The 22,105-nt window shown below is 35.4% G+C and overlaps 1 protein-coding gene and 1 long non-coding RNA gene across 3 annotated transcripts; one reads left to right on the top strand and one right to left on the bottom strand.

Annotated features, from left to right (window-relative positions):
* Positions 1-999: 999 nt before the first annotated feature.
* Cbll1 (Cbl proto-oncogene like 1) lies at positions 1,000-20,778 on the bottom strand. Of its 2 annotated transcripts, none has more exons than XM_005319443.5 (6): positions 20,620-20,778; positions 12,697-12,864; positions 8,391-8,488; positions 7,949-8,032; positions 7,137-7,210; positions 1,000-4,496 (listed from the first exon to the last, which is right to left on the bottom strand). In XM_005319443.5, exons 1-6 carry the CDS (start codon positions 20,630-20,632, stop codon positions 3,461-3,463), a joined length of 1,473 nt encoding a protein of 490 aa, XP_005319500.1. In that variant the 5' UTR covers positions 20,633-20,778; the 3' UTR covers positions 1,000-3,460. The 2 variants fall into 2 exon arrangements, with proteins under 2 accessions (XP_005319500.1, XP_005319499.1); XM_005319442.5 differs by having other exon boundaries at positions 8,391-8,491; positions 20,620-20,776.
* Positions 20,713-22,009, top strand: LOC120891882 (uncharacterized). Its single transcript, XR_005736465.2, has 2 exons — positions 20,713-20,846; positions 21,396-22,009. It is a non-coding gene; the product is annotated as an uncharacterized LOC120891882 (long non-coding RNA).
* The last annotated feature ends 96 nt before the right edge of the window (positions 22,010-22,105 follow it).

Here is a 22,105-nt window from a genome sequence, read left to right as displayed (position 1 = left end):
CTTACAACTACTTAAAATAGAAATGATAGATATTCTTGGGTCATAGAAAATATTTTGTAATGAGTTATTTTTTTAAAAGATGATCCTGAACAATGTGAGAACCAAACCTATTACTTACTTTTCAATACTATAATTTTTGTAAAGCCTAAAAATTCATAATTTTTAAAGATGGGGAAATTAAGCTTTAACACAAGTGTTATTTTAAGCAATCACCCTTAAAGTATTTTTCGACGATGGAAAATCCAAGGTGCATGAATCAAAACAAGGTGTTTGAAAAGCCAAGAAAATTCTTATTAGTAGTACTACCTAACATTTCATCTGGCATAATTCCCATTCCTTTCAGCTTAGTGTATTATCTAAACACTGCTTTACTACAGTGTGCATTTATTGTAGTAAGTAAATTCTGCTTGGTTTCTAGGCCATACTCATACAATACAGACAAATTACTCACAAAAAAGTAAATTCCCTTCAATCCGGCTATAATGTTTGAATATGATTATGTCAAATTTCATTTAACATGATGATTTGATGGCTAATCTGAGAAGTATATTTTTTAGATATTTGTGTTTTTTCATGTACTTATAAGACTATTTTTAAAAATTCATGAAAGACAGCAGTGTAGGTCTTTATCAAAAAGATACTCTCCCAGAATATCATTCAGAACAAAACTTTAAAGCAGTTCTATATATTTCATAAACAGCCACTTATTTTTGAGTTTTTAAATTAGGCTCAAATCTCTTTTCTACTTATATTTTGGCTAGATATGATTAGTAATTACACAATTTTGAATAAAATGGATAGTTTCTTAAGGTCTTTGCAACAGATTGTTCCCCAAATACTATACTGTACAAACATGCACCAAAGAAATATAACAATTTGTTGGTTTTAATCTTTAAAAAAGTGAACCTAATTTTGCTGTGGAAAGTTATAACATAAACATCGAAAATTTTGTATTCTCCCAAGCATGTCATCATTAGGTAAAAACTCATCTAGGCAAAATAGTATTTATGCTTCCATTTTATTGTTGTTAAGAATTAAACTGCCACCTCAGTAGTCTTAAGAGCAATATAATGAAACATACATACATTTAGACTTATGTCCATCATAGCTTCAAAGGCTTCCCTGAAATAAGGCTGGGATTCACATCTTTTTCCTTAAGAAAAGAAACACTAACAGTAATTTTGTTTTCCTTCTACCCACCCACCCTCATTCAAACAATGAACTGATGAATTCAAGTCTAACACCATTTAAAATTTTTGTCCGCTACAAGACATTCATCTGATCTGCCTCCCTGCATATTTATTAAACATAACTGAAAAATAAATCATTTTAAAAAGTCTATAAGAATTATTAATGTGGAATTTCACCATGATAATATTTTTTTTATCCAAAACACAAAGTGGTTTCTTGCCACATTCAATGCTAGTGAATTTCAATAAGCGCAGGAGAGCTTTTCATAAATAGTTGAGAAGCTCTAAAGTGAATTTGGCTATTTTTCTAATTACAAGAAACAAAGAACGGTTGGGATTTAAACAGTAATATTTTAACAGCTCCTAAACAGGGGCATGAAAAGGAATCAAGTTTGCACCAGTCCAAGTACCTACAGTAATATGATAGAAGCACTCACCACCATTTCACACTATTTCACTCCCATGCTTCTAATAACAAGAATTTCTCACTAGAAATAGTGCATTAACAAACTAGACTTTCAAACTGCTAAGTGTGAAAAACCGCTTGCTTAAGAAAAAAGTGTATTATTTACTTTCAGCCAAAGTTGAAATGGCCATTTGTATTATTTCTAAATTCTGCTCTAAGTTCAGAAATGATTTTGCATCTGATTATCCAAGAATTGTGTTTTGCCTGTTCCTGACAGAATCAAATGGTAAATTAGCAATCAGTTTATCCTTTGTCAAAAAGAAATGTTCTAAATTTATATACTATACAAACTATCTAATAAATGATATCTGCATTCTACACATCATGTTTATGTTATGCACCATTTTAGGGGAGGAGGAAAAACTTCACAGGGTTTATTCAAAGGATATACAATAATATCCTAAGAAGATTGATTTATACATATGAGATCTGTATAAACTGTAAGTGGTCATCTCAGCTGGACTGTAACAAGCCCCTATAATGCAAAAGCTGACTCTAAAGGCACCTTATAAAGCACTGAAATTCACAATTTAGTCATTACTTTTCTATTCTCCAATACAAAATTATCTGGTAGTCTTTACTGTTGACTCCATGCTAAAATATTCCAAGTTTAGACTGTTTACCAACCAAAGGGAAAGGAAATAGTTTTTAAATTTCAAGTTAGAGGAAAACCCCTTATTACACAGCAATGAAACCTGAGCAAATGCTAGTTTGTGATTATAAGAAAACATCCTTCATTAATACATTATTTAAATTCCTCTACAACATTCAAATTGTAGTTTAAAATCCAATAAACGAGAATCCACATAAGCACAGAATTAAGCTACCATGAAACGAGGATTTATATAAAGTCTATTTAGCCCTAAATATTTAGCTTAAGACAATGAACAGAGTAGAACACACTTCATCTAAATAACACCATTTAAACAGTTCTATAAAATAATGTTACTTAAGATTAATAAGTGTGGTGCATCATGTGATTCCAACCATTCACTAAAAAAGCATTAATAAGTAACAGTATTTTCCCACCAGCTTGGAGCCTACAGTGTTGAATCCTTTGGCCATATCTTTTCAAATAATTAGAATATTTTTTAATATTACAAACATAAATATATCTTAGTATTGGAATTCCAATGTATTTTGGTGCTCCTGAGGCTGCCTTAACATAAAAAGGCATCCAAGTGAAGTGTATTACATACTTACGATATCGCAAAATTTCAGTGCCTAAAATGTGAAATAATTCTCTATCGTTTAACAGTCTGCCCTTATAGCAAATTCTAGCAAATTTTTACTTCTAGGATTTTATTGTAACTTTGGGAAATTAGTGGTAAAACATATGGTTTTATAAAACAGTATGTGGCTGCACTTAAATTCACATAAAAATAGCATTTTTACAACCATATTGAAATTTAATCCTTTTACACAGGTTAACAAAAATGTATCACAAGAAAAACTAAACATTGGGTTTAACAAAAGCAATACTTTTGAAAGTGGAACAATGAAAATTTTTTTTTCAAAAAAATTTTTTCTTACAAATGGTCTCTTCTGGGTCAATTTACCACCTAGGGAACAAAGTTGTTAAAATATAGCTGTGCTCAACTGAGCAACTCATCTGCACTATAGCATAGTACTTGAAATCAATCCTAAGGTCAAGATTTAAAACCATTTTAGAGACAAGACCCTACGTGTTTTTTAGTCACCTCAGAGGTACTTTTCCTTCCCCAAACAGTCAAAGCTTAATTAAAAGATTGACTACATGTTAAGTTTTTTTTCCTCATCATATCTTCAGTTCAAAATACTATTATCATTGGTAATAAGGTCTGTATCTTGTCTGATCTGGATGATGTGGTCCAGGAAGTGGGGTTTGAGAAGGCGGACCCTGCATTCGTGGAGGAGGAGGTGGCCCTCTTGGTGCAGGCCATATACCAGGACTCATTCCCCCTGGTTGTGTAAATGGAGGGCTCAGAGTTCCTTGATCTTCAGTAAATTGGGGTAAAGAATTTGGATTATAATGGTGAGGAGGGGGAGCAGTTACAGGTGGACCACCATGTTGAGGTGGGGGAGGTCCTGGAGGAGGATGATTCATATAAGGTGGCATCTGGGCAATAATATGTCCAGGGGGAGGGGTTATTGGTGGTGGAGCAGAGGTCATTGGTGGAGGTGGAGCTTGGCTATACACCAAGTGAGGAGTACCTGCAGCCTGGGGAGGATGTGGCATTGGATGGCTTATTGGTGGTGGAGGAGGTGGGGGTGGTGCATAATGTTGTTGTGGAGGCATAATATGATGAGGGTGCGATACCACTGGTTGACCCTGATATTCAGGATGATGGTGAGCAGGTGCTGGGGCAGGAGGTGGTGGTTCTCTAGCACCTGAATTTGAGTCATCCTGAATAGGGACAGTTATTAAATTGCTGTGTTTTCTTGTTGAAATGCGAAAGGTTTCCTGACTGACCGAACGAGGTGGAGGTGGAGCCATGGACAATTCTGCTGGAGGAGCACGAATATCCTCATGTGGCTGATTATAGTGCTCATGAGGCACATGTTGCAAAGGAGGTGGTGGCATCATGATGTGCTGCTTTGGCGGAATATGACTCATATGGTGCTTGTCTGGTGGCATTATAAAACGATCAGGGATGTCGGTTGGTGGTGGGGCAATAGGAGGATGAACATTTTCAAGTGAAGCACGGGTAACAGGTTTTCCAGCTCTCATATGGCGATGGTTGATATGAGCCTGTAAGTCTCTCTGAGACAAATACGTTCTCTTGCACCCTTGAACAATGCTACACATGAAGAGAGAACCTCGTGTACACTGTTCAATTCGCTGCACAGGATCACTACAGCTAAATTAGAAGGGAAAAAATTTGATTTACTAAAAAGGTAAAAATAATGCACTTATTTTTAAAAATATACCTACTTTTAAAATGTTACATAAACAGCAAAAGTGTACATTAAAAGTTATAGTTATTCTAAGTAACTTTAATCTCCCCTACCTTGTTTCTAATCATTATTTCTGTCAACCTCGAACTCTTCGTGGTATTACCAGAATATATCTTAAAAGGAGACCTTATACTTTCCAACACTTTGAACTGATTTTATAAGTGACTTTTTATTCATTTGTAAAAATAATAATAATAATAATCCAGAAAGAACTAAGCCAAGGACCTGTCACAACCAAAGGAATTCAGACCTTGAATTACTGAGCAGTATTTGCTGAGCAAATACTACTAAATGAAGAACAGTAAGTGGGAGATGCTGCAAGGACAATAACAATGGGTAAGATCATCCTAACCATTAGTGTTCTTAACATTAAATATAAAAAAACTTAAATTTAAACCTTGACTATCAGGGTCCCTTTAGGAAAGGAATTTTTTTGAATTGGGAAGTCATTGACCCATTTTGAATGTTTCCTCATTTGTCAAGTGAAATTAAATTATGTACTCTAACTCACAATGTTGTTATTTCACCTTAAAAGAGTGTTCTTAAGATCAAATAATGAAAGTGACATTATTTAATCACCGGTTAAGTGATATTGTTTAGATACAAGCTGTTAACAATGACTATGTGTGTCAACTGTCATTCTTATTAAATATATATTTTTTTGGTACTAGGGGTTGAACCTGGGGTACTTTACCCACTGAGCTACATCCCCAGACCTTTCTAGTTTTTTGAGATACTAAGATGATGAAGCTAGTCTCAAATTTGTGATTCTCCTGCCTCAGCCCCCATAATCACTGGGATTACAGGTGTATGCCAATAAGTTAGGTTAAATGGCTCTATACTCTTGAAGTTGAGTTCTATTTCTCCATCCTGCTATAAGGCTGGCAATTCCTGTTGATACTAAAATGCTTCCCTTGAGTGACTATATAACACACTTCTAATTTTTCATTATAAACTCAGAAACATCCCTACATTAAGAGGATGTGAGACACTTTCTCTGGGTGATGCCTAACAGCAGTAATATATAATGTTTATATTAACTCTGGTTGTCATTTCTTCACTTCCTGATCTGGGTATATTAATCCAGATAGGCTTATGTCCTAAAATAGCTAAGGACAGCACAGGTGAGGTGCTTACTAGAATTATATTTAATGCCTTGAAAACCAAATTACCTGTTAAACATTATCACTGGAACCCTTATGTAAAAGAGGAAATTTCTTAATGTCCTTTACATACTGTTTTATCACATATGAAACCCTTTATCCAAAGGAAGCAATCTAAATTTACTACATAACTTAATGTACACGGGGTTGAAAAATTAGGCATTAGAGAAAATAACCAAAACAAGCAATATAAGCTTCTAATTTCATAACTCTCCTGAATTACAATTTTACAGAATACTGTTTTAACCCCCAGTACAAATTTTATAATGTTACTTCAAGCCAAGAAAATCAGTTGTCATTGGGTTCTCAATGAATCATTCCTTTCTCAGTAATGCCAATTTCCTACACTAAAAAGGGAATCACCCCATGCAATCATTCATAGCTTTGTTAGCAACCAATACTACAAGCCTTGGAGTGCTTCAAATAGAGGTTATAAGGAATCTAAGAAGCCTAAGGCTGGGACTGGAATTATAGCTCAGTTGAGCGCTTGACTAGCATATGTGACGCACTGGGTTCAATCCGCAGAACCACATAAAAATAAAGACGTTGTGCTCCATATACAACTTACAATCAATCAATCAATCACCTAAGGCTGTTCCAAGGAAGTTTCTATTAATCTTTCTCAAGCCTGCCTTATGAGGGGTTCTAAACTGATATAAAAATTCCTACTTTATTCTCAATTCTTTTAAACTATCCCAAAATGGACCTACCTCTTCATAACTTGTTTGGGTCTATGTCACAACTGTGTTTAATTCGTTTCCTCATTTGTTAAATGAAGTTATATAATAATCATATTTGAATAGCTTATATATACATAGTGCTTTGTTCTATCAATCAATCAGTCTTTGATGAATTCTAAAAATATCTAGGAAGGTCAGTATAATTACCAGTCCCATTTTATAGATAAAAAAATAGCTTATGTCACATAGCCAATAAATGGCCGAACAGGGATTTGAATTTAAGAATTCTAATACCAGGAGTCTCTGTTCTTAATCACTAACCCATACACTACCTCTCTAGTGAGGAAGAGGGAAAGAACAACCAAAAGAAAACGAAAGACTGACTATCCCAAAATGGACTTAGTTCTTCATAACTTTTTTGAGACTATGAAAAGCAAACAAAAAAATAATTGCTTCTGGTTTAGAATACTAATTCTCTGATGGCACAGAGATTTTATCATATGGGTCAGTTTAAGTTGACCGATGGTGGCTGCCCATCATCTTGAAAAGGTTAAAGCCAACTCTGGGCTCACAAAGATTAGCCATGTCTACATATTTGATATTTTTGCCTGGTTTACATCACACCCTGACCTTTAACCCTTTATAAATCATTACACCACAAACTTTACCAATTAAAAAAGTAAAAATGACCTTATCTTACCCTGGACACATCTTATCTCCTTTTTTTTCATGTAAAATAGCACAGTCATAGCAAAAAACATGCTTGCATGGAATCTGTAAACAAAGACATTATAGTTAAGCACACTGGAACAACTTAAAATATTTCCGTAAAAAAAAAAAAAATAAGCATAGTGATCTATATCTAGAAAGCATATGAAAACTGTTCAAATGAACATTTAATAAATACTAACCATATAAAAGCAATAGTTAACACTCTTTTTAATCACAAAGGCTTTGAGAATGTGTTAAAACTTTGATCCCTTTTTTAATAATGTATATATACACATACATCTGTTTACATTTTCTAGATGTATAAGTCCTATAAATTTCTAACACAGTCCCTGCTGGTTAAAAGCTCCTGAAAACCACTGTAAACACATTTTATCTTGTTTCTCCTGAAACTATTCCAAAGTAATAAATAACAATTATATTAAATTTGTTGTATTCCCTTCATTAAAATTTCACTTATGGGGCTGGCATTGTGCCTCAGTGGTAGAGCACTTGCCTAGCACACATAAGGCACTGGGTTCAAACCCCAGCACCACATTTAAAAAAGAAAAAAAAGACTAAACAACAAAATAAAGGTATTAAAAAAATGATTCACTATGATGGAAACATTTCATGCTCTTAAAAATTAAAGAAACAAAACTTTGCTTACATATTTCATACTTAAATGTTACAAACATAGTTATTAAAGAATGAAAAGCTCTTGTCTACTTAAATTTTTCAGAATTCTATCTCTACACAAATGCTTACATTCACAAAAACAGAATTTAAGTTAATTACACTTACCATTCGCCCATATATTTTAATAGGCAATCCACATTTGTCACAGAAATGAACTGGTGTATCATCCTTTTCACCCAAGATGTTGATCTGTTGAAATGATATAATTAAAATTTTCTTCTTATGCAATTCTAAAAATTTTAGAATTCACAGTGGTATGGTTAGAATTTTATAAACATTGTTATAACAATTAGAAATAGAGGTTTCTTAGTTTAATCCTCACATATTACCCACCATTAGTTTGTTTTTCTTCTTAAATAGTGGTTATTGATCTTATTTGACTTCAATGAACATCACCTCAAATTATTTTTGAAAATAACAGAAACCTGGCATTAATAAGCAAGTGATTTCTGTATGATGAAAAAGTCAGATATTAAAAATTCATAACATTCTTCACATATTATGCATTTCAATTATTTAATACTTAATAATTTATTTTTAATTATACCTTAAAGTCCCAAAAAAGGTGTCCAGGAAATCTTCGCTGATTTCCAAACAGTTCGCCCCCTTTACAGTCATACCGCTCTTCTTCATTATAATCAAATCCTTCTGAGGAAAAAAGAACGTTACCCATTTACTTTTCAAATCTTAAATTTCATTTGGGAACTATATGTATATGACAAAATAGGCCTATTTGCTAAAAAGTCCATTTCATGTCTTTCAAAGTTCTTCTAAAAATAAGGTAATTAAGACAAGTTTAAAATACCAGGTAAAAATGATCATATAGTCCATCCTATTACTTTATAATTGACTGCAGAATACTCAATAATTCAACATACAAGATTAGTGGCAGAGCTAGGCATGGTGCAACACAGCTGTAATTCCAGCTACCAGGGAGGCTGAAACAGAGTAAGTTCAAGGCTAACTCCAACAACCTAGCAAGACCCTGCCTCAAAATAAAAAAGGACTAAGGATGTAACTAAGTGGTAGAGTGCCCCTGGGTTCCATCTTGTGTATGGTGAGGGGGGGCCCACAGGGCAGGGGTGTAATTAACAGCAAAATCAATCTCGACTCCCATTCAAGTGCTCTTATCAATTATAACCATCATGCTTGCTGCATAATATTTTAAGTTATCATATTTATTCTAATATCTACAAAAGTAGATACAAGGCTGCAAGAAACTGATTTTATTGCCAAAAGAATATAATGAAAAAGAGCAAATTCTGAAGATTTTCTATGACAAGATTTTTCTTTGTTTTTTTATTTTTTATTTTTTTGTTTTAATTAATTACACATGACAGTACAATGATCTTGACATATCACACATTTGAATCATTTTTCTAAGTGTACAGGTTGCAGAATTATATTGGTCATGCAGTCACGTAAGATTTCTCTTCTGAAGATTTTCTTAGGAATCCTTCTTACCCACACACTGGGCATGACTTTAGAATCAACATATTCATACTTCATCCTTTCAATTAAAACCTCTCCCTGGTTAATCACCCAAATAGCAGGAGCTGTATGATTATTATCTATAAACTTGAGACAATAAAAAGATCAAATAGTCTCACCTTCTCTCGCCTAATTAAAAAGTTGAGATAGCATTCCTCTCAATCCTTTCATCTCATACAAAAGCACAGAAAACCAATGAATAGTCTGATGGAAATTCTAGGTAGAATCCAATTTCCTAAAGTAAAGCTGAGAAGACAAATATATCCCTCCTTCAAAGCTTCTCATGACTCTTTTGGCCCTGAAACTGGTAAACAAAGTAGCCAAAACACTTTTAATCTTACCCACATAGCTAAATACCAGCACCTATGGACAGATGGATGGACAGGCACACGCACGCACACACACACATGTGCACGCACACACACACATGTGCGCGCACACACACAGTGACGCAAGAGTTTTGTGAATACTCCAATATACTATTTAATTACCTCTAACACAAATGTATAGTTCAAAGTCAGGGTTTTCTTATCATTTTGGGGTTTTTTTTGTTGTTGTTGTTTTGTTTTTTTATATTTTATTTTTTAGTATTTGGCGGACACAATATCTTTGTTTGTATGTGGTGCTGAGGATGGAACCCGGGCCCCACGCATGCCAGGCGAGTGCGCTACCGCTTGAGCCACATCCCAGCCCCCATACTCAAGCTCTTGTATGGCCACTTACACCTCATAAAAGCTGGAGTCATTTAAAATTCAAAATAAAGAAAATCATTGCTGGAAACCCAGAAAATTACCAAGATGAATGACCAACGAAATGAGAAATATATAATAATTTTTCAGAGTGGCTTAACCAGTAATCCTATCATTAAATTATATATCTGTGCAGATAATATACTAGCACCCAAAACTCACTATTTTGATCAATGCCTTAGGGGGAAAAATAATTTCTTAAGAATACCAAATAAGTGAACCTAAATATCCAATAATTACCTTCAACCTAAGTTAATGCTATTAAGAGAGACTTGTAACAGTAATTCCCTCTAGAAAGAGCTGTAGGATTGAGGTTGAGTGAGGCCATACCTAAGAGGAAACATGATCGCATTTATTTTTTTTTTTTGGAATTGTTTGGATTATTATTAAGACAGAGCTATTGTACATCATGTTTAGTTTAAAATATTACTTAACAAAAAAAGGGGGGAAGGGGAGCCTATATAATAGAGTAGCTGCCCTAGGCTGTAACTATTGTGATTTTTCATTGATTTATTGGTGCTAGGATTCCAACCTAGAACCTTGAATATGCTAAATATGTTCTACCATTTAATCATACCCCAGTTTTAACACAATGATTTACCATGTTTCAACTTCAAATAGACTTCTTTAGGCAGAAGAGAAACCCTATGGTAAAAGGAACCATTTTATAAGGTAACTAAAAAAGTCTGATACTTTAAAAAATAATAATAATAATATACAGTCAGATTGCTAGAATACAATAGAAAATCTAGAAATATACCTACTTTAAGAACTTTAACATATGTTAATGGCAAGATTCCTAGTCAGCAAAAAAAAAAAAAAAAAATATATATATATATAGACTAGTAAATGGTTGGCAAAATGGCTAGCTGCTATGGAGAAAAATAAGTAAGACCTCACTTTCTGTTAGGCTTTTCATTTGCTTGTTTTTAATAAACTAACACAGAGAATGGTGACATACATCTATAATCCCAGCAACTTGTGAGGCTTAAGTTTGAGGCTAACCTGAGCCATTTAGCAACGCCCTAAGCAACTTAGTGAGATCCTCTCTCAAAATTTAAAAAAAAAAAAAAACACAAGTAGGGGAGCCCTAGGGATATTGCTTATGGTAAAGTGCCCTGGGTTCAATCCTGGTACCAAAAAAATTAAAATAACAACAACATCAACAACCACAACTAAACTCATATCCATAAATGTCCCAAAACAGGGGTTAGCAAACTTTTTCTGTAAAAGCCCAGACAATAAATATTTTAGAGTTTGTGGGCCATATTGTCTCTATCACAAATACTCAGCTCTGCCATTATAGGAGGAAAGCAAAACAGCCACCAATAAAACTTACATGAACAATCATGGTTGTGTTGTAAACTTTATTTATAAAAACAGGGCCAGATTTGGCCCACTGGCCAGTTTACTGACTCTACTAAATAGTAAAATAGGAAAACTTATATTCATGGAATAAGGAATTCCATTTAAAGAATCTCTTAAAACCCAAAAGTCCTAAGAGCAAGACTAATTATCTGGCTACATAGTGTCTTCAAGATCTTTACAAATAAAAATTTTATTCAAATAAAATTCAAAAGACAAGTGGAGAATACAGACAATATATAACAAATGGCTAATTGCATTAATTTATAAAAATTGGAGAAAAGACTGCCAAACAGAAAAACTGGAAAAGAATATGAATGAGAAAAAACTTAGGCAAAAGAAATGACCAATACTATGAAAAGATATATATAATATATAAAACCTTACATATAATGAAAGAAATATATATGAAAAGAAAAAAATAAGTTAATAATACCAGAAATCGAGGTGTAGAAATATAAGCTAATGTACCTTTCCTGAAAAGCAATTTGACAATATCTGACAAATTCTAAAATGTATATTATCATCAAGTTTTTAAATATCCAAAGTTTTTGCAAAATATAAATTTTACAAAATAATCATATTAAGCCATATACACAAGGATATTTGCTGTACTATTATTAGAGGAAAAAAACTAAAAAATTTGCTAAATAAATTATGGTATATCATAAATGAAATATCCAAACCTATTTCTTTTTTCTATTTTTGGTACCAAGAATTGAACCCAGGGGCACTTTACCACTAAGCCATATCCCCAGCCCTTTCATATATTTATTTAGAAACAGGGTCTTGCTGAGTTGCTTAGGGCCTCACTAAACTGCTGAGGCTAGCTTTGAACTTACATTCCTCCTGCCTCTGCCTCCTGAGCCACTGTCCAAACCAATTTTTTTTTTAATTATGTACATCTGAATGTACTGATAAGGCAAAATTTCAAATGCACTTTACATGAAAAACTACCTAGGAAAAAACTGTACTTTTGTACAAAAGTCTTAATAAGATTATCTTTGGAAAGAAGGATTATAGAGGGAGCTATTTTACTTATACTATGCTTTCTGGAATATCATTTAGGTTTATTTTTAAAGGGGAAACTTATAAAGGGAGAAAAAAATATAAAATACACCAAAATGAAATAAAAAGGCTGAAAAGAGCATGTAAGATTAAAGTAGCCATAAGTAAATGAGATCACAGACATATGGTGCAATGAGATAAACAAAAAGACTATTGAACATATTAGTTTAAACAAATTACCTTCATCACCAGGTGGAGCCTTTGCAGGCATCCTGTTTATAGTCCTTTGAGTTCGAGGTGCAGGTTTGGCTTTGTTTGCTTGTTTGGAGATGAGTTTTATAGGAATTCGTCTGCGAACATCAAGACCACCCAATGATCCAGAACTATTAGTGCCTTGTAACTCATTGTCTATGTTAGAGGGAAAAAAAAAAAATTTTAATTTCTTTTAGTTTTTCTTTTTGAAGATTATTTCATCTCAGGTATTAAAACAACATAATCAACATTATCAAGGGTTAACAATATTAGTCCTGATTTTAAATATTACACTAACACAAATTTACTGCTAATTTTCTTTATTTTAGATAAACTTTTAAAGCAACGCTTTTTGAGACATGGAACCCTATTAGAAACTGACAAAGCTTTAGTACTTTTATCTCTCTTAGAGAACTGAACAATAAAAATTTTCACTAATTCCACAGTTTACAGAAAAATAAAAAACTTCATGAATCCAAGATAAGAACCTCTGTCTTAAACTATAAGAATTTCTTAGAGGTAAATTAGAACACTGATACAACATATCAAAATCACTGGGACACTATGAAGGCAGTACTAAGAGGAAAGTTCATTGCATGGAGTTCATTCCTTAAAAGAAGAAAAAGTCAACAAATTAATGACCTAACATTACATCTCAAAGCCCTAGAAAAAAGAACAACAAATCAACACCAAAAACAGTAGAAAATAGGAAATAATTAAAATTAGAGCTGAAATCAATGAAATTGAAATAATTGAAAAAAACTGACAAAACAAAAACTTGGTTCTTTGAAAAAATAAATAAAATTGATAAACTCTTAGCCATGCTAATGAAGAGAAGGAGAGAAAAAACTCAGATTACTAAAATTTGTGATGAAAAAGGAAATATCACAATAGAAACTACAGAAATACAGAAAATAATTAGAAATTATTTTGAAATTTATACTCCAATAAAATAGAAAATATCAAAGACAAATTTTTAGAATCATATGATTTTCCTAAACTGAATAAGGACAATATACACGAGTTAAACAGATCAATTTCAAGCAATGAAATAGAAGACGCCATCAGAAGCCTATCAACCTTTAAGAAAAGCCCAGGTCCAGATGGATACACAGCTGAGTTCTACAAGACCTTCAAAGAAGAACTAAAACCAACACTCCTCAAATTATTCTATGACATAGAAAAAGAGGGAACACTTCCAAACTCATTCAATGAGGCCAGTATCAAAGGCCTGATTCCAAAACCAGACAAAGACACATCAAAAAAAGAAAATTTCAGACCGATATCTCTAATAAACATAGATGCAAAAATTCTTAGTAAAATTCTGGCAAATCAAATACAAAAACATATTAAAAAGATAGTGCACCACGATTAAGTGGGGTTCATCCAAGGGATACAAGGTTGATTCAACATATAGAAATCAATAAATGTAATTCATCACATCAATATATCTAAAGAATCATATGATCATCTCAAGAGATGCAGAAAAAGCATTTGACAAATACAGTACCCCTTTATGTTCAAAACACTAGAAAAACTAGAGATAAGAGGACCATATCTCAACATTGTAAAAGCTATCTATGCTAAGCCCCAGGCATTTTTCTCCATTCTAAATGGAGAAAAATTGAAAGCATTCCTTCTAAAAACTGGAACAAGTCAGGGATGCCCTCTTTCACCACTTCTATTTAACATAGTTCTTGAAAACCTAGCCAGAGCAATTATACAGATGGAAGAAATTAAAGGGATATGGATGGGAAAAGAAGAACTCAAACTATCACTATTTGCTGATGACATGATTCTATACCTAGAGGATCCAAAAAATTCCACCAGAACACTTCTAGAACTAATAAATGAATTCAGCAAAGTAGCAAGATAATCAACACCAATAAATCAAAGGCATTTCTGTATAGTGACAAAGCCTCTGAAAGAGAAACTAGAAAAATCACCCCATTTACAATAGCCTCAAAAAAAAAAAAAACCTAAAATACGTGGGAATCGACTTAACAAAAGAGGTGAAAGGCCTCTACAATGAAAACTACAGAACACTAAAGAAAGAAATTGAAGAAGACCTTAGAAGATAGAAATATCTCCCTTGTTCTTAGATAGGCAGAATTAATATTGTCAAAATGACCATTACCAAAAATACTATACAGATTTAATGCAATTCCAATTGAAATCCCAATACATTTCTCATAGAAAAAGAAGTCATGACATTCATCTGGAAAAATAAGAGACCCAGAATAGCCAAAGGAATCCTTAGCAAGAAGAATGAAGCAGGTGGCATCACTATACCAGACCTTAAACTATACTACAGAGTAATAGTAACAAAAAAGGCATGGTATTGGCACCAAAATAGACTTGTAGACCAATGGTTCAGAATAGAGGACACAGAGACAAACCCACATAAATACAGTTATCTCACACTAGAAAAAGGTGCCAAAAACTTATATTGAAGAAAAGATAGCCTCTTCAACAGATAGTGATGGGAAAACTGAAAATCCACATGCAGCAAAATGAAAATAAACCCCTCTCACCACACACAAAACTCAACTCAAAATGGATCAAGGACCTAGGAATTAGTCCAGAGACCCTGCGCCTAACAGAAGAAAAAGTAGACCCAAGTCTTTATCATGTTGGATTAGGCCCCGACTTCCTTAACAAGACTCCTATAGCACAAGAAATAAAATCCAAAAACAATAAATGGGCTGAATTCAAATTGAAAAGCTTCCTCTCAGCAAAAGAAACAATCAGTGAGGTGAAGAGAGAGCCTACAAAATGGGAGCAAATTTTTAGCACACACACATCAGATAGAGCACTAATCTCTAGAATATATAAAGAACTCAAAAAACTTAACACCCCAAAAATAATAATAATAATAATCCAATCAATAAATGGGCTAAGGAGCTGAACAGACACTTCTCGGAAGATGATATGCAATCAATCAACAAATATATGATAAAATGTTCAACATCTCTAGCAATTAGAGAAATGCAAATCAAAACTAGTTAGATTTCATCTAACTCCAGTCAGAATGGCACCTATTAAGAATTTAAACAACAATAAATGTTGACAAGGATGTGGAAAAAAAGGCATACTCATACATTACTGGTGGGATTGCAAATTGGTCCAACCAATCTGAAAAGCAGTATGGAGACTCCTTAGAAAACTTGGAATGGAACTACCAATTGACCCAGCTATCCCATCCCATTCCTTGGTTTATACCCAAAGGACTTAAAAACAGCATACTATAGTGACACAACCACACCAATGTTTATAGCAGCACAATTCACAAAAGCTAAATTGTGGAACCAACTTAGATGCCCTTCAATAGATGGATAAATAAACTGTGGTATATATACACAATGGAATATTACTCAGCATTAAGAGAGAATAAAGTCATGTCATTTGCTGCTAAATGGATGAGGTTGGAGAATACCATGTCAAATGTTTTCTCTGCTATGTGGATGCTGATCCATAATGGGGGTGGGGAGAGCATGGAAGGAATAGAGGAACTTTGATTAGGACAAAAGGAGGGAAGGAAAGGGAGGGGGACTGGGGGTAGGAAAGATGATGGAATGAGATGGACATTATTACCCTAAGTACATGTATGAAGACACAAATGGTGTGACTCTACTTTGTGTACAACCAGAAATATGAAAATTGTGCTCTATGTGCACTATGAATTCGAATGCATTCTGCTGTTATGTAAAACAAATTAAATATTTTTTTTTAAAAGTAACTATGAGAATTTAAAAAAAAATGAAAAAGGAAAAGAAACAAAACCATCCCTATCTCCTGTCAAGCTTGCCACGTAGACAGTCAATAAAGTTGCTAAGTTTACATTAGGGTAACCAATAAAACTGAAAAAAAAAAAAAAAACTAACCCTGATGAAGGCAAAATTAAATAATGCATCTGAAAATGAAGTCAGTTTTAAAGAGATTATTTCCTTCAGCCTAAAATGGTTCTTCTAAAAAGGGTTGAACGATAAAGTAAAAATTTATTATACCCTATAATAACAGAAACATGCAATAATTTGTACAACATTTCTACAGATACACTGAGTTATTCTTAGCACTGTATTGGAAAATTATAATCTAGGAGGATGCAAGGTTTCTAACTCAATCTAAGTCTAAACAAATGACACCTCTGCTTGTTATCATCTATGAAACAAATTAACTTATGTTCCATTATTATTTCATAGAACCAACTCATGTAGAGCTTAAAGAGTTACCTTTGTTCAAGTAAATGAAAAGATATAACACAGAAAATAATCAACTTTACCTAGAGTCAAAAAGGAAAATGCTCTAAAATGAGAAATACAAAGAAACAAAAATTTTAAATTATGTTTTAAACATAAGTTATTGAACAAAGTTGTATAACTGCCCCTGCAAACAATATTACAATCAAAACAAATAAACTGTCCATACTAATTATGAGTAAAGACAAAAGTAGTAACAGTACCAATGACCTCCAAGGCTGTATTACATGTACACTTTTTGTGTTAAAATAGGTCCTGAATGATTATTTTGAATTTTTTCAGTCTGCTTTCTACTTTTTTAACAGGTAATTTTGTAGGAGGATATGAAAAAGGGATTACATGATTAGCTAAACTCTTAAATTAGAATAAATTCAACTTTTCCAACTTTATCAATTTTCAACATTTCACTAAATGAACTAACAAGCTGATTAATGTATTTCATTCATTTTCAATGCATTTGCTTATTTATGTCAATAAATAAAGCAATGCAACAGCCAAAAGGCAGATATTTCTAAATAACATTTTTCTTAAAAAGTATTCCTGACTTTACAATTATTAAAAAAGAGCTAATATTGTCCTTCAGCTATCAAAAGTATTCTTAAGGGTTTTACCTTTGTGAATAAAAATACTAACACTTCATTACAAGTTCTTTTCACACCACCCTGAACACGTGAGGTCTCTTGTTGTTGATCACATAGCCAGCTTGCCATGTGCAAGAGCCTGCTGCCCCTTAAAACTTTGCTGTTTGCTTCACAAGTTTCAAGTTATAAAGTAGAACACTTCACAGTGACAACAATCTGGGATTGTTTGAGGAACTTTTTTTTGGTTTGTGTCTTTTTAAAATTAAGGATCAAAACATACAATACAATTTCCTTTTGAATATAATAACTAAACATACTGTGCATAGTAACAAAGTCCTTGGATATTACTCAAAGAAAAAACTAAGGATAACTGGCCATTTATGGTGAATTCACCTTACAAGAAACACCTTTACAAGCTATTATGTAGCTTAAAAAGGTTTAGGATTTTTATCTTGAATAAAAGGAACAAAGAAATATTTTACAAAATTTAGGTTACTTTACAAAGGTGCTAATTCAACAATGCATATGAGTGACCAAAGAATGAATCAAGTGTTAACTGTTTCATGGAAAATTTTTTTCTCCTTAAAACACTTCATTTTACATTTCAATTTTACACATGACCATATATACAATGGGTCATTTTTGCACTAATTTTTCCAGAGACCCTTTGATATTAAAATCATTCTCAAGATGCCTATTCTGTCTTGATGTCTTCAATTAACTAGCTAACAGCATTTCCTCATTTGTCAATGGCTTATTTGTGATTGTCATCAAATTCATGTTTATGAACTTTGATATCTGAAACTTTCACAAAAGTTTCTTCCTCACAATCAGTGTATAGCAACTGGTACTGTCTTCTGATATGAAACATTAAGGAGAAGGTCTCACAAAGAAATTAACTTTTATTTCCCATGCAAACTTTTAACTTAAAAGTTTAAAATTAGGATAATAAAGCCTTTTACACACCCATCCATTTTCAGATTTCCTAATATAACAACTTCTAAACTGTAAAAGGGACTTCACTCCCAGTTCCGATAACAGGATAAAGGAGAAACTAAAATTCCACATTTGTTACCCTACCCTCAAGACTCCAGAGTTTCAACTCTATATATTTTCCAAACTCTGGAATTCCTTAAAGCCTGGTTCTAGGCCCTCTTTTTTTCTAAATGCCTCTCACTAAATGATCTCTCCCATGCTCATGCTTTAAAGAGATCAACTATAAGGTATTAACTCCCAAATATATATATTATTTTTGGTTCATAGCTTTCCTCTGAGCTCCATTTGGTACCACCCATCCTATATCAATATACATCCCATACCCAGCAGTCCAAAATCAAATTCTTGTTCCCAAATTCCTAACTTCCAGTGAAACCAGAAGCCCAGGCATTTCTCTCCCATACCCCCAAATCAATTCATTAGAAGGTGCTTGAGCTCTACCACCAAAACATTTACTGCCTCTGCCCTTTCTCGCCCCTCATCCCACCTCTCTCCACCTTTTGTTGTGGTGGTGGTGCAGGGGATTCAAACCAGAGCCTTATAAACTGCATGTTAGGCAAGTACTCTATCACTTCATTTTCACTAAACCAAGCCTCCCTTCTGGTCTACTACAATGACCTCCTAAATTGTCTATTTTCTATTATTCTTGACTTCCACAAAACAATCCATTATATATTTAAGACTATGTTCCTTCTTTTACTTCTATTCAGAGACTTCATATTCACTCAAACTAAAATTAAACTCTTTAATGTACCTTTCAAAGTCCTGAAGGTGGTGACTTAGACTTCTCTGCAACCTCAACTTATGGCTCTTTTCCCCTTGCCAACTAGGCCACAACCAACTGGCATTCTCTCCATTTTCCTATCCTGGAGTCTTTGAACTTGCTGAAAATGTTTCTTCTGTTTTATTTCATGGCTAGATTCTTCTTATACATGAGTCTCAACTACTAACCTTTCCCAGAAGACCTTCCCTGCCCATTCTCTCTGAAACTTCCTACTCCACAGCATTTGTTTTCCTTGAAGGCATTCACCACAATCTGTAACAATCTGTAAACGAGTTTTATATATATATATATGGGGGCGGGGAGAATGAGAATGTGTGTGACTGTCTGTCTTCCCCAGCAGTATGTAATGTCCACGAGGAAAAGAACCCAGTTCTATTGTTAACCCTTCCATCATTCCATCTTCAGGCCTGCAAGTATCTAGACATATCCGGCATAAATAAACATGTATGTACACACACTCAATAAATATGTAGCTGATGATTGAGAACATTCAGATCAATGCTTAAGAAAAAGTCTATTCCCCCTACGTGTGCTATGATCGATGTAACTGAAGCACTTACTAACTTCAAGTGCCTCATTCAACATCCAAGAACCACAAGAAAGCGAAGCACATAACACCTAACAAGAGGTGGAGCTACCCTCGGCGAAAGGGATGAGAATGTCTTGATCTTTTGTGTTCCTATATAAGTGGCCTCAACTGATGATGAGAAAAGACCATAGCCGAAGCGTAGGCATGCTTTGGGCTTAGGTGGAAATTTCTAGCTGCTCTGTTTATGAATTGGAAAACTATATCCGACTCCCTTCTGTAACCTCTAGTCCATGATGGACTGAAGAGACAAACAAGAAATAACTGCAGCACCCGCCTAAAGCTGAGAGCAGGAAGTCTTCAACTAACTACCAGAGCAAGGAGACTTCAATCACCGCTGGTATCCACCCACCAGTACCCCATAACCTAGGGCAGAGCAACTGGGTTGAGTTTAAATAAATAAAAGATACGGCGCTCTCCCCTTGCCAGGAAGCCTACGCCACCCACTGTCCCAGCTGGGAGCTCAGCAAAACCAGACACAGAAGCGGTTGTTGCCGGCACCGAGGATGGAGGTACCGCACCGGAGGGTAGGCCGAGAAGCAGCAGGCCCTGCGGGGCACGGGAAGAGGGTCTATGAGATTTCTTCCTCACCGCCACACCCCAGTGCTGTGGGGCAAGCGTAACCCCTTTTGCCCGCTGGACGACCAGTCCCAGACTAGCCAAGGGGGCATGAAACTGGGACCCCCACTGCCTCCGCCTCCTTACCAGTGTGATCCATGATTCGGCTCGCAGGGCACAGTGGGAGCGGAAGTCAACCGAGCCGAAGTCGCAACGAGCGCGTGCGCGCTACCTTCCGGAGCCCAGAAGACGGAAGTGTGGCCGGTTTGCCCCACTTTGCCCTGCGAGAGCTCCCTTCTCGCGTCTCCACCACCCTTCTCTGATGAGGGAGTCAGGCATAGTCCAGGCAGAGGCAAGCGGAGCCAGTAGCTTCGGTATTGATATTGTTAAGGCTTCCCGTTTGCCTCAAGAGGAAGTAGCCTTTAGCGTGGGAAGGGACTAGATGGGGCCAGGGGGTTGGGGGGCGGCGGCTGCCGGAGAGCGGTAGTAGCTAGAGGAATAAGCTTGGGGCGGCTAAGGCAGACGCCCGCCCACGCGGAGCGTTGCCTTGTGGGACTTGTAGTGTCCTGGAGCCGGCTGGCTTAGCGCGCATGCTCGGCCGTTGGGATGGCCCCACCCCAGCGGGCGGAGTAACGGTTTGGAATCCCCCCGGGTCCGCGAAGCTGCTTTCCTCCTCCTGGTCTAGGGAAGGTGTAAACAGCGCGCTCCTGCAGGCGTCCTCCAGTGGGAGGTTGCCCAGGGAATCGCTGAGCTGGGGGAAGCTCCCGGCTAGAGGGAAGCTCTGTGCTTATAGTCTAAATTTCGCTTTGTCCTGACGGGCTGCCTAGACCCACGCAGAGCAGACAGTTCCCCGGTTCCCACCTCCGAAGTTCCTCTAACAGTTGAAACACGTTTACAGTGCTTGACTACCATTCATTATCTAGGGAAACTCCCGCGGCGCTTCGAACCCTCCGGACGCTTGAAGGACGAGCGAGGCGCCCTTGCCAACCCTTACAGGGACACCTAGCCGTAACGTGCAGAGTGAGACTGAAGAAGAGAGGATCAAGACCAGGGGGGTGAAGAGAGCACTAGGGCTTGGCCGGAAGAGAGGTTAAAGAGGAAAGGCCTCACTGGAGAAAGAGAGAGTTAAACCACAACAGGCAGTACCTAGTTCCAGTTCTTGGTCCCAGGGGTTTGTGGTTGCTGCTTTCATCTTGCTCAGCCAAAACAAAAGGAAAGTGTCAAATGGCGATTCTTTAGGACTTCCAGTGCAGTCTCCACCTCACAGATTTGGCTCATTTGTGTCCACTCCTTTCCCTAACCCTTTATACTTGATGCTGTCAGATGAGTAGAAAGGAGCACAATTAGTGGAAAACACAGCTTGGGAGTCAAGGGATTTGGGTTCTATTCTTGTCCCTTGGTGACGACATCATTACTTTGGGTTATTCACACTTTCAGTGCCAGAATTCCTAGATCGATAAAAGATTATTATATTGACCTCTTATAGAAATGTTTTGACGGTACTGAATTCCTAATAAAGTTGTGTAACAATGACCTATATCTGTAGTTGTACTGTAACAGCTATGAATAACTATGATGATCAGTACTGTAACTGCACCATGTTATTGATGATTGTTTTAGTGGGATCTTTTAA

Source organism: Ictidomys tridecemlineatus, chromosome 2 (assembly GCF_052094955.1).
Source record: "Ictidomys tridecemlineatus isolate mIctTri1 chromosome 2, mIctTri1.hap1, whole genome shotgun sequence".
Taxonomy (NCBI): Eukaryota; Metazoa; Chordata; class Mammalia; order Rodentia; family Sciuridae; genus Ictidomys; species Ictidomys tridecemlineatus.
Note: the sequence above shows the minus strand (reverse complement) of the source record. Positions and strands in the feature narration are given on the sequence as shown.

Coding starts and splice junctions, on each gene's coding strand:
- Cbll1 (XM_005319442.5), bottom strand. Junction 8,033..8,390: donor ACCTTTTTTGGGACTTTAAG/GTATAATTAAAA, acceptor TCATTTCAACAG/ATCAACATCTTGGGTGAAAA. Junction 4,497..7,136: donor GGAGATAAGATGTGTCCAGG/GTAAGATAAGGT, acceptor CTTCTAATTTAG/CTGTAGTGATCCTGTGCAGC.